At 46.2% G+C, this 13,018-nt stretch overlaps 1 protein-coding gene across 1 annotated transcript in view; it reads left to right on the top strand.

Annotated features, from left to right (window-relative positions):
- LOC144493983 (vesicular inhibitory amino acid transporter) overlaps window positions 1-7,584 on the top strand; it is a 40,439-nt gene extending 32,855 nt beyond the window's left edge. Inside the window, exon 5 of the mRNA XM_078213558.1 lies at window positions 6,433-7,584. Within this exon, the coding sequence (XP_078069684.1) occupies window positions 6,433-7,584 (1,152 nt within the window). The remainder of the gene's footprint in view (window positions 1-6,432) is intronic.
- The last annotated feature ends 5,434 nt before the right edge of the window (window positions 7,585-13,018 follow it).

Below are 13,018 nucleotides of genomic sequence, written 5' to 3'. Positions count from 1 at the left end.
GTCCGGCCGAGAGACGCGCATCTACGGTCCTGAACGGGGATTTGCGCATGCGCTGGGAATGCATGCGCATCTCCCAGAGCCGGCAAACAGTCACCGGCCAGACCACGCTGGAAGTTGACAGGAAGGCAGGTAAGTTATTTAAATCTGTTTTTAATCTATTTTAAATATGAATATTTGGTAATTATGGGGACCTTTCAGGTCCCCGCCCGAATCTCCCACCCCACCAGGAGTACTTCATTCCAGCGGGGTTCAGACTAGCTCCCCACTTTTGGGGAGCTAGCGGGGGACCCCGCTGGAATGAAGGGGGGGGGCAATCAGGGCCCCCCAGGGGGTCGGGTGGCAGGGGGATGGTGCCCCCTGGGCATGAACACCCTGGCAGTGCCAGCCTATGTCCCCTGACTGCTCAAGGGGCAAAGTGCCCATGCCCAGGGGCATTGGGCAGTGCCAAGGGGGTGTGGCCTATTGTGGCCAGGGGGTGGAGGGTCCCGCTGCCACTCTGCATGGTGATCGGTCTGGGATGGAGGGAGGGCAGCGGTTGGGACGGGCTGAGTGGGATGGTCTGCCCGGGGGGGGGGGGGGGGGGGGGGCTGGCTCCGGGGGGTCTGACCCCGGGGGGATTTAGCGGGGGGGGGGGTTTGCCAGGGTGAGGGGAGTGGGGGGTTCGCCACTGCTGGGGGATTGGGGCCTGGGCATCGGGACACTCCGGGATGGCAGGAGTCAGGGCTGGCCCAGGAATTGTCGTGGGGGCTGTGATCGGGTCGTGGGGAAGGACTGGAGGGGTAGCACTGCAGGGGGTCCCGGGCTGGTCAACAACTGAGCTGACCATCAAACGGGAGTTTGACAGTTTGGGACCACTGCGCATGCGCAGAGTTCCTGAACTGTCAAACTCCAGCGTGAATAGGCACCGCCCCCCCGGGTTTTTAATGAGATTCCCGACTGGGACCTCTGCAGTGCGCAGAGTGCGGAGATTCAGGTGAGAAGCTGAACTGTCAGAACAGTCAGGATTTAGAACAGTTTTCCCACCAATTGAGCACTTTTAGGAGAATCGCCCCCCCCTCCCGCCCATCTCGGTGTCCGAATCTAGAAGGGATACGTAAGGGGCGGAATTCTCCCAAATATTCTAAGTGTCGAATTCGCTTGAAAACTGGAGTAAATCACACTGAGTTTTTTCAGCGGGATTTTCAAAATGAATCTCCCACAGTCTATACAACACAGAATGCCCCAGTGTGAATCAAGCGACAGTTCAGTGGTCAGGGCCTATTCCTGCTGGAGAGACTGACAGCATCGCGCTGAGCGAGCCACTGTGCATGCGCCAATCTGTCGTAGCAGAGGTCAGCGCATGCCCTGTGGCCCCTAACTGCTGGCCTCCCGATTGCAGCCCCATGACCCCGCAACACTGAGGGTAGGGAGCTAATTGAGGCTGCCTGCAGTAGCAGGGACCTGACAGCTCTCGCTTTGTCTGTCAGACCCCTGCTACTGTTAATGCACATGTGCAGCATCAGAGGTCTGCACATGTGCAATATCTCCCTCTACAGGCTGTCTTGTGAATTAAGCCCCGCCCATAGCCTCTCTGGCTTGAAACTGACTAGCTCATCTTTATAGAAACAGAGTGCATAAGATTGGATGTGAAAACTCACCCAAAAAACGGATCTGGAACTCTCCCAATTTTCAGACGAGCTGGACACTTAGAAAAAATCTTGTAAAATTTCACCCAAAATCTCCATCATCCTGCATCATGTTGTGTGGCATTGCCACCATGCTAAATTGGATAGATTTCAAACAGACCTAGCAACTCAAGACTGGGCATCCATTAAATGCTCTGGGTCATCAACTGCAGCAGAATTAGTATTAGTATTAGTGAGAGACAACATGGTTTTGTGAAGAGGAGGTCGGGGCTCACAAACTTGATCGAGTTTTTCGAGGAAGTGACAAAGATGATTGATGAGGGTAGGGCAGTGGATGTTGTCTACATGGACTTCAGTAAGGCCTTTGACAAGGTCCCTCATGGCAGACTGGTGCAGAAAGTGAAGTTGCATCGGATCAGAGGTGAACTGGCAAGGTGGATACAAAACTGGCTCGATCAGAGAAAGAAGTTTAACAACACCAGGTTAAAGTCCAACAGGTTTATTGGACTTTAACCTGGTGTTGTTAAACTTCTTACTGTGTTTACCCCAGTCCAACACCAGCATCTCCACATCATGACTACCATCGATCAGAGAAGACAGAGGGTAGCAGTGGAAGGGTGCATTTCTGAATGGAGGGCTGTGACAAGTGGCGTTCCTCAGGGATCAGTGCTGGGACCTTTGCTGTTTGCAATATATATAAATGATTTGGAGGAAAATGTGACTGGATTGATTAGTAAGTTTGCGGACGACACAAAGGTTGGTGGATTTGCGGATAGCGATGAGGACCATCAGAGGATACAGCAGAATATAGATCAGTTGGAGACTTGGGCAGAAAGATGGCAAATGGAGTTTACGCCAGACAAATGTGAGGTAATGCATTTGGGAAGGTCTAACACAGATCGGAAATATATAGTAAATGGCAGAACCCTTAAGAGTATTGATAGGCAAAGAGTTCTGGGTGTACAGGTACACAGGTCACTGAAAGTGGCAATGCAGGTGGAGAAGGTAGTCAAGAAGGCATACGGCATGCTTGCCTTCAACGGCCGGGGTATTGATTTTAAAAATTGGCAAGTCATGTTGCAGCTTTACAGAACCTTAGTTAGGCCGCACTTGGAATATAGGGCCTGATTTTACCATTTTCATTCTAAGTGCTGAATCTGGGCGCAATTCAGATCCGACTTGGAAATCTGCTTTCCAGCGCCCCCATACGCACTCAGCCTGAAAAAACAATTGTGGGTCTGAATCGCGCTGTGGGCGGGGCTTAGCGCGGCCGGGCTGCAGAAAGCGGAGAAAGCGGCCCGGGAGCGAAAAGTGGGAGCGATGGTGCTCACACACATCACTGTCCCCCTGATCCACCCTCCCCCCACTACCCAGACCGATTGCGAACCACTGCCCCCTTCCCCCCCACTGATCGCCCGCAGAGTGGCAGCGGACACCCCTGCCCCCCACCAGAGATCCATCTGAATCCCCCGCAGCATAGATCCATCCGGCCCCCCCCACCAGAGATCCATCTGAGCCCCCCCCGCCCACCAGAGATCCATCTGCCCCTCCACCATAAATCCATCTGCCCCCCCCCCACCAGAGATCCATCTGCCCACTCCCACCACTAGAGATCCATTTGCCCCCCGACCACCAGTGAGCGAACTGGCCTCCCCCCCAGATACATCTTACCAACCTTCCTCCTCCCCCCCCCCCCCCCCCCCCCCGCAGAGAACGATCTGGCCTCACTCCCTGCCCCCCAGAGAATGGTCTGACCTCACTCACCTCCCCAGCCAGAGGAACATCTGACCCGCCTCCTCCTCCCTCCCCACCAGACAACAATCAGCTCCCCCCGCCACCACCAGACAACGATCAGCCCTCCCTCCCCGCCCCCCGCCACCGGACAATGATCGGCCCTCCCCACCCTAGACAACGATTGGCACTCCCCCCCCCCCCCCCACCAGAGATACATCTGGCCCGCCTCCTCCTCCCCCCCGCCCCAACCAGACAACGATCTGGCCTCGCTCCCCTCACCCCCTCCCTCCCCCAGCCAGAGAATGATCAGGCCCGCCTCCCTCCTCCCCCCCACCACTGATCTGAGTCAGAGAGCCGTTGGAAGCTCTGAACACACTCTTCAGCAGCTGGAGCGCCCGATTCAGACTTTTATTCAGCAGACCCGTTTTGGCACGATTCCAGATTGGCAAACGCGGCGGTAAAGGGGAGAATGCTGATAAAGTTGGGCAGGCAGTTCATTAATTCAATTTAAATGCATGCAAATGCATTTAAATCGCTGTTGCACCCGTTTCGGGCGCGAATCGAATCGCTGCCATTCCCAGGTTTCAGTAAAGTGGCGATCTGCGCGGACGCGGGCGCAGATCGCGTTAATGGCCTTACACCCGACTTTATCACGTTTTTGTGCCCAAAAATGGGTGCGACGCAATGGTAAAATCGGGCCCCATAGTGTTCAATTCTGGTCACCACACTACCAGAAGGATATGGAGGCTTTGGAGAGGGTACAGAAATGATTTACCAGGATGTTGCCTGGTATGGAGGGCATTAGCTATGAGGAAAATTGGAGAAACTTGGTTTGTTCTCACTGGAATGACAGAGGTTGAGGGGCAACCTGATAGAAGTCTACAAGATTATGAGAGGCATGGACAGAGTGGATAGTCAGAAGCTTTTTCTCAGGGTGGAAGAGTCAATTATTAACGGACATAGGTTTAAGGTGCGACGGGCAAGGTTTAAAGGCTATGTACACAGAGAGTAGTGGGTGCCTGGAACTCGTTGCCGGGGAAGATAGTGGAAGCGGATACGGTAGTGACTTTTAAGGGGCATCTTGACAAGTACATGAATAGGATGGGAATAGAGGGATATGGTCCCTGGAAGGGTAGGGGGTTTTAGTTAAGTCTGGCAGCATGGTTGGTGCAGGCTTGGAAGGCCGAAGGGCCTGTTCCTGTGCTGTAATTTTCTTTGTTCTTTGTTCTTAATTGTACAATCTGTAACCTCATGGCCCAGCATGTGCCCTACTCTATTCCATCAATCTACTCTCAATCATCAGTTAAGTTATGCAAGGGGTCACCAACAATGCTATCAAGCCATACTTGCTTCGCAATAACCTGCCCACTGACATTCAGTTTGAGTTCGGCCAGGATCACTCAGCTCCTGACCTCATTACAGTCTTGGTCCAAACATGGACAGAAGAGCCATACTCCAGAAGTGAGGTGAAGGTGACTGTACTTGACATCAAGGTCAATCATCTCAGTTCCAGGGCATAATTGCAGGAGTTCCTCAGGATAGTTTCCATGCCCGATTATCTTCAGCTGCATTATCAATGACCTCCCTTCTAACATGAGGTCAGAAATGGGGAAGCAAGACCTGGACTATATCCAGGCTTGGGCTGATAAGTGGCAAGTAACATTCGCACCACAAGTTTCTCGGGTAAAATGCCATTGCTGTTACTTCTGAGGGTCTACTGAAGGAAAGCAAAAATGGGTGGTTACAGAAACTGTGTGTTATTTTGTTTATACTGAGAATTCAAAATTAATAATTGGTTACAGGAGGTTTTAATTAAGCAGCTGTACTAGATACTCATTTATGCAGTGTAGTGGATAAAATAAATACAAATGAAAAACACATGCTTCATTTCCCTGGGGAGAAATTTTAAGATTTATTCTTTCACTGAATTTGGTGCCAGCCCATCCTCAACCTGCACCACCCCATCACCCTCATGCCCTGCTTTAATGTTACCAATTCCATGTGACAATTGTTAGGGATATAAGATTATTCATCTCTTGATGTCATTCTTCAGATGTCACATTATTACATCCAAGGTACAGCCATCCAGGGAACTGAATTAGCCCCCTCGCTCTGCGCCCCCACCCGACCGCCCCCTACTCTTGCCCACTCTCCCCCCACTAACACCATCTGCCACCAGGGCATCCTAACATTCTGCACAATTTCACCAGTGTTTTCCGACAACAGAGATCTCGAAGATAGTGTATGTTTTTGTTGCAGTCATTTCAGATGGTTTAGCTTTTTGTATAAGTAATGTTCAGGCCAACAATGATCCAGAGAAACGATAACTCTGTATCAGTTTCAAAAAGGGAATTTTTTAGCAAAGAATTTGATCATTCTTTTTACCATTGATGTGATTTATTAATATTTCATGCCTTTTATGTACAGCTTCCTTGTGGGCATATTAATAAAGGATAAACGCAAGAACACTGTGTAAGCTAAGTTAATGAATATGAGTCTTGAAGCTATATCTTCTTTGGCTGACCTCATTAGGTTTGAATTAGTGTATTAATAACTATTTATGGATTGAAGCAAAATGACAAAGGACGATTTCCCTTTAAAGTTTGGTATAATTCATTGGCTTTGATTATTTTTGAGAAAAAAATTATTGCCTCCCAATAAATAAAATAAAGTAATTGCCCAGAAATTTCTGTTTGCAACACGAATAACCCTTTTTGGAACATCCTTATCTGTTGTTTTAATGGAGGTTTTAATCCCTTTGAATGAAATTGATTATTTTCTCCATTCAAATAGCAGATCAAGGAATGTCAGACAAATGTTGTGGCATGTTGGACATCCTGACACTAATATTATGAAGAAAATTTTCCAGGCTAATTTCTTTTACACACCAATGAGTTGCAACGAGCTTGGCTTTTACAGATTTAATCCATTGCTTTTTTGTTTCCTGTCAACTGGCGGCATGCAACAGCCTCCGACAAATGAGTATATCATTAATAGCAACACATGGTTTTTACATATTACCTTGCTATAACAGACAATGTTGCTTGAAAGCTTTCTATTTTGTTTTCTTCAGGGTATTTTTGTCGTGGGTTTGCCATATGCTGTTCTGCACAGTGGATATGTTGGATTCTTTCTCATCATGTTAACTGCTGTTATTTGCTGCTACACTGGCAAAATTCTCATTACTTGCTTGTATGAAGAAAATGAAGAAGGACAGCATGTCAGAGTGAGGACATCATATGAAGACATTGCCAATGCCTGCTGCAAGCAACTATTCCCTAAACTAGGAGGCAAAATTGTTAATTGTGCCCAGTTAACTGAACTAATTATGACCTGTATTTTATATCTGGTGGTAAGTGGGAATCTTATGTTCCACAGTTTCCCACATATGCAAATGTCAGAGGCAACCTGGTTTGCGATAGCAGTTGTTATGTTGGTCCCGTGTCTTTGCATACAAAATCTTCGGATTGTATCAAAGCTGAGTCTTCTTTGTTCTGTGGTTCATCTTATTGTGACATTCATTGTGATTACTTACTGTATGACACAAGTACAGAAATGGTCATGGAAGAGGGTCAAGTTTTCGGTGGATTTTGAAAAGTGTTTGGTTTCCATCGGAGTTATCATTTTCAGCTACACTTCACAGGTTTTCCTGCCAACTCTGGAAGGCAGCATGAGGAACAAGGCTAACTTTGTGTGCATGTTGACCTGGACTCATTTGTCTGCATGTATCTTTAAAACAGTCTTTGTCCTTGTCACATTTTTAACCTGGGGGAATGAAACAAAGGAAGTAATCACGGATAATCTGCCATTCACGCTGCGGATATTGGTGAATGTGTGTTTGGTGGCCAAGGCACTCCTTTCTTATCCACTGCCCTTTTATGCAGCTGCTGAGGTTTTACAAAGCAGTGTTTTGGATCGAAGCTCAGTGGATATAAAGGCTCAAGTCTGGGCGCTTATTTTGCGAGGCTGTTTGTTGATGTTCACACTCCTAATGGCCATATTTATGCCCCACTTTGCCCTCTTAATGGGGTTAACAGGCAGTGTTACAGGAGCTGTTTTGACTTTTCTTCTTCCTTCACTTTTTCACTTGAGACTGCTGTGGTATAAATTAGGTAATCTGCAAAAATTCCTGGACATTTCCATTATCTTCCTAGGATCTCTTTGTGGTCTCTCTGGGATATTCTGTTCAGTGGAAGGACTAATTCGTACTTTCAGACGAAGTTAAATTTGCCTCTTACCCCTTTGATTGCTGAAATTAAGCATCTGTTCCATGTAAACACATACAAAACCTGCCATTTGATTTGTGTTACTTTTTCTTCTATGGGTCATACCTTATCATAGTTTCTTGTTCTCATTGAGAGATGCATGAGGAAGCATTTTAATTCCTGGGTGGGATGTTGGTGGGCTGTGCAGCTCACAAATCTGAAAGTTGCAGAGGAAGGCAAGGTGCATTTAATGACTGGGTTTCATTGCCATTTTGCCAGCCAACTACCTTCCCACGAAACAAGCACCCAGAGATAGCTTGCCAGATTTGGATCGACAAAGATCAATTCGCTGATTCCCTTACTTGAAAGGTCGGTCACAAGGGGACATAGGTTCAAGATGAAGGGCAGAAGGTTTAGGGGAATGTGAGGAAAAACCTTTTTGCCCAGCCGGTGGTGATGGTTACAAATGTGCTGCCTGGGAGGGTGATAGAGATGGTTTCCTCATATCCTCTAAAAAGTATCTGGATGAATACTTGGCACATCATAACATTCAGGGCTATGGGCCAAGTGCTGGCAGATGGGAATAAGTGGGAGTTCAAGTGTTTCTAATGTGTCAGTGCAGACTCGATGGGCCGAAGGGCCTCTTCTGCGCTGTATAGTTCTATGATTCTAAGATTCAAGTCCAGAGGCCACTAGGCTTGCACTCAGGTAAGTGGGGTGAGTACAGTGCTGAGAATGCTTCATAGATTGGATTAGATGGAACCATGGATGGCAGTGGCCATATTTTCTTTGTGGGGCCCAGAAGAACACTTCTGTTCTTCCGGAGCCCACAGAATCACAGATTATTACAGTGCAGGGGAGGTCCTTCAGTCCATCGAGTCTGCACCGATGCATGAAATGTCCTGACCTGCCCACTTCATCCCACTTGCCAGCACTTGGCCCATTGCCATGAATGCTATGGCGTGCCAAGTACTCATCCAGGTACTTTTTAAAGGATGTGAGGCATCCTGCTTCTACCACCCTCCCAGGCAGTGCATTCCAGACCGTCACCATCCTCTGGGTAGAAAAAAGTTTTTCCTCAAATCCCCCTGAAACCTCCCACCCCTCACTTTTAACTTGTGTCCCCTCACAACTGACCCTTCAATTAAGGGGAACAGCTGCTCCCTATCCACCCTGTCCATGCCCCTCATAATTTTGAACACTTCAATCAGGTCACTGCTCAGTCTTTTCTGCTCCACGAAAGCAACCCAAGACTATCCAACCTCTCTTCATAACTTAAATGTTCCATCCCAGGCTGCACTCTGGTGAATCTCCTCTGCCTCCTCCAGTGTGTTCATATCCTTCCTAAAATGTGGCAACCAGAACTGCACAGTACTCCAGCTGTGGCCTCACCAAAGTTCTATACAACTCCATCATGACCTCTTTTCTTTTGTAATCTATACCCCGATTGATAAATGCGAGAGTGCCATATGCCTTTTTCACCACCCTATTTACCTGCCTTTCTGCCTTCAGAGATCTATGAACAAACACGCTAAGGTCCCTTTGTTCTTCAGAACTTCCCAGTGTCAGACCTTTCATAGTATACTTCCTTGTCAAATTACTCCCTCCATAGTGCATCACCTCATACTTTTCAGTGTTAAACTCCATCTGCCACTTATCTGCCCATTTGACCATCTCATCTATATCTTCCTGTAACCCAAGACACTCACTGTTAACCACCCGGCCAATCTGTGTCATCGGCAAACTTACTGATCCTATCCCCCACATAGGCATCTATGTCATTTATATAAATGACGAACAATGGGGGCCCAGCACCGATCCCTGTGGTATGCCACTGGTCACTGACCTCCAGTCACTAAAGTAGCCATCTGTCACCACCGTCTGTCTCCTACCGCTAAGCCAGCTATGTATCAATCTTGTCAGATCATCCTGTATTCTATGTGCATTAGCCACACTTGATTGCGTCTCTGCTAGGTGTCTGTCAGTTTTTATGAGCAAAGCCGGTGGGCTGATGGCAAGTAAAATTCACTCTGCACAAGTACCAGCTAGGCAATAACCATCTCCAATAGAGAAATAGAAAATCTTCCCTTGACATTCAATGGTATTACAATCATTGAATTCCCCACTATCAATATCCTGGAGATTACCATTGACCAGAAACTGAACTGGATCACCATATACACATTGTAACTATAAAAGCAGGTCAGAGGCAGGGATTTCCATGGTGAAAAACACACTTCTTATCTTTCAAAAGTCTGTCCACCATTTACAACACATAAGCCTGGATGATTGTGGCTCCAACAACACTCAAGCAGTTCAATACCATCAAAGACAAAGTAGCCCATTTAATGGGCACCCCATCCTTCACCTTGAACATTCACTCCCTCCACCATCAATGCACAAAGGCAACTGCATGGACCATTTAGAAGATACACTGCAGTAATTTTCCAAGCCTCTTTTGATAGCGCCTTCCAAATTCTCGGGCTCTACCTCCTAGAAGGATAAGGGAATTACCTGCAAACTCTCTTCCAAACCACACACCATCCTAGCTTGGAACTCTATTGCTATTCGCTGTGTTGCTAGAACAAAACCTATATCAGGTAGTTTGCAGCAGTTTAAGAAGGTGGCTCACTTCCACCTTCTCAAGGGCAATTAGGGATGGACAAGCAATGCTGGCCTTCCTAGTCATGCCCCCATCCCAGAAAAGAATTTTGAAAAAGTAGTGACTTCATTGGTTAGGCAGTTACATTTGCATCATGATCTGATTTGCATCATGAGGCAGGCAGGTGTGCCATTTGCTCAAGGAAACAACAGCAATAAGTCAGCCAGAGGGTCCGACTGCTGAATGTTAGAAGCAATTCACTTCCCCTCAATATCTCAGTTATACTTTCACAGATAAAAGGATTTTTGCATTATTCGTTTTTACTTACCCATCCTGAACTTAGTTACTTTTTTTTCAAAAAATAACCAAACCATCCAAAGCTGCTCAAATTAATTTGATTTGTTCGGTCACCTCTTCTGAATACCATATTTTGCCCTCTCCTCCCACTTCCTCCTCCTATCTGTGGCACGTACTTTCAAGAACTAATATTTATAGATACAATGGGAATAAAGCATTTTCAAGCTGTAAATAATGCTCAGCATTCAAAGGGTTAGTGACTCTACTGTTGTTGAATAATAAATTCTCAATATAGTCTCTGTGAAATGCAGTGTAATGTAATGTCCATTGAATTGAAGTGATTCTTTGATTTAGCAGTAATGAATACAAATAAATCAGTCTTTGTTCTCTTACATTACTTGAGATGTGGAGAGCGTAAGAAGCTAACTCTCATTATTTTATCATTTTCTATCAGTAAGCATTCTCCGATTCTGGTGAAGTTGTTTTGCATATCTGCTTTGGATTCCTGACATTTCTTACGCCACACAATTTTAATCCTGCTTGTAATTTCCTAAAAGAAACATTTGGCCCACCAGTAATTTGAAGCAAAATGCTTACATTTGTTTACATCATATTTGGTGCTTGCATTCGACAGTAGATCCTCGGATGATATACCATTGCTGGAAATGTTCTCTCCTCTGCTGTTAAACATCCCTCAGCCCCATATTTAGCAGTACAGTTGAGGCCGCAGGCAAGGAGGTGAGGGGTGCATCATACAGCAAGGTTTTTTATCGGGGGGTACTGTTAATGTTGCTTTGGTGGAAATCTTCCATCATTACAATTGTCATGATAAGAAAGTATGAATAATATCGAAAACTACTTGAGGACTAGTTATGGATTGGTGTTAAAAGTCAGCACTTACATTTTTATAATTCTTGGATTAAGACAGAGATAGATAGGTTCTTGATTAATAAGGAGATCAGGGGTTATGGGGAAAAGGCAGAAGAATGGGGATGAGAAAGCTATCAACCATGACTGAATGGCGGAGCAGACTCGATGGGCCGAGTGGCCTAATTCTGCTCCCATGTCTTATAATCTTATGGATAATAATTCTCTTGCACATTGTTAAGATGCTTTTAGACCAGGCGGCACGTGTTCATCCTTATTGTTTGGGAGCTAATCTATCAAAACAGATCACCACCAATTGCAAAACCTGTCCATTATCCATTCTTAACAGAATGAAAATCAGGTGGCAGTCACAGCAGGCAGGTGATCCATTCTGCTAGCCTACTGCCCAGCTATTGAAGATGACAATTGATCCCAATGTATATCATTTCAAAGCTCCAGAATAGATGTTTGTCACCAAGATTTAGACAAAAACAGATGTATCAAAGCACGAACGTACCCTGTGCAAATAATCTGTTCATTAAAATCTTGGTAGTTTGCTCTGTTACAAACATTAAATTATCGGCCATTAGGCTGTGTTCATTATATTTTCTATGAATCGGTATATAATTGTAAAAGAAGAAACTTATGTATGTTTTGTGTTTGTCGTATTAGAAGCAAACATATGCAGATACAATGTATTGTGGATCTCAAAGTTTGGATTGCTAATTAATTTCCCAGGACATCAAGACGAGTGTTAAGTTATCAAGTTAAGTAGGGTTAAAAGGTGGGAATAATTGGGGGAGGGAGGAAGAGGAGAAAGAGGAAAAAAGGAAGGGAGGGGTAGAGGTCAAATAGAGAGAGGATGAGATAGAATTTGAGTCATGGAGGAGAAAGTAGATGTCAGAGTTGGAGGGACAATGTGGGGAAAGTGGAAGTGAGCAGGGAAGATGAGCAGGAAGGAATTGATTAAGGAGGGAAAGGAAGAAGGAATGAGGTGTGAGTGAGAATGGAGAGAGAATAAGGAGATGGTGGGCAAACAGAAGAAAAGGAAGTAAGGAGTGAATAGGAAAGCGAGGACACATGGAGAGGGAGAAGCAGGAGGGAAGGGATCAGAACCAGGTGGGAGAGGGGATGAAGGGAAAGCAAATGGCGGAGTGTGTGGGGGGAGGGGGGCAGAATGGAGAACAGAAGAAGAAGGAAAGAACGAGGAAAGAATGGGACTGGAGGTGACGGGGAAAGGAGGAGGGATAATGGGAAAGAGTAGAGAAGATAAGTGGGGGGGGGAGAAGAAAACAGGAGGCATGCAGGAGAGTGAAAGGGATGTGGGGAAGCTAATGTTTGTCAGATACTGTTGATCTGAAAGTCAAGATGGGTAAAAAGGTGGGTGGAATTACATCTACTGCTGGGGTGAAAGGTGGAGGCAGGAGGGAGGGGGTGGGGGTGCAGTGTGTGCCAGTCATTGAAGAAAAAGATTGGCAGACAGTAGGTGGGTAGCATCAAAAAATTGAGAGGAAGGGTTTGATAAGGGAGCTGCAACCAGTAGTAAACACTGGGGAGGCGATGGCCTCGTGATTTTATCACTGGACCATTAATCTAATGTTCTGGGAACCAGGGTTCAAATCCTGCCATGGTAGATAGTGGAATGCGAATTTAATAAAAAAATAACTGAAATGAAGAATCTACTGATG

Source organism: Mustelus asterias, chromosome 5, assembly GCF_964213995.1.
Source record: "Mustelus asterias chromosome 5, sMusAst1.hap1.1, whole genome shotgun sequence".
Classification (NCBI taxonomy): Eukaryota; Metazoa; Chordata; class Chondrichthyes; order Carcharhiniformes; family Triakidae; genus Mustelus; species Mustelus asterias.
Note: the sequence above shows the minus strand (reverse complement) of the source record. Positions and strands in the feature narration are given on the sequence as shown.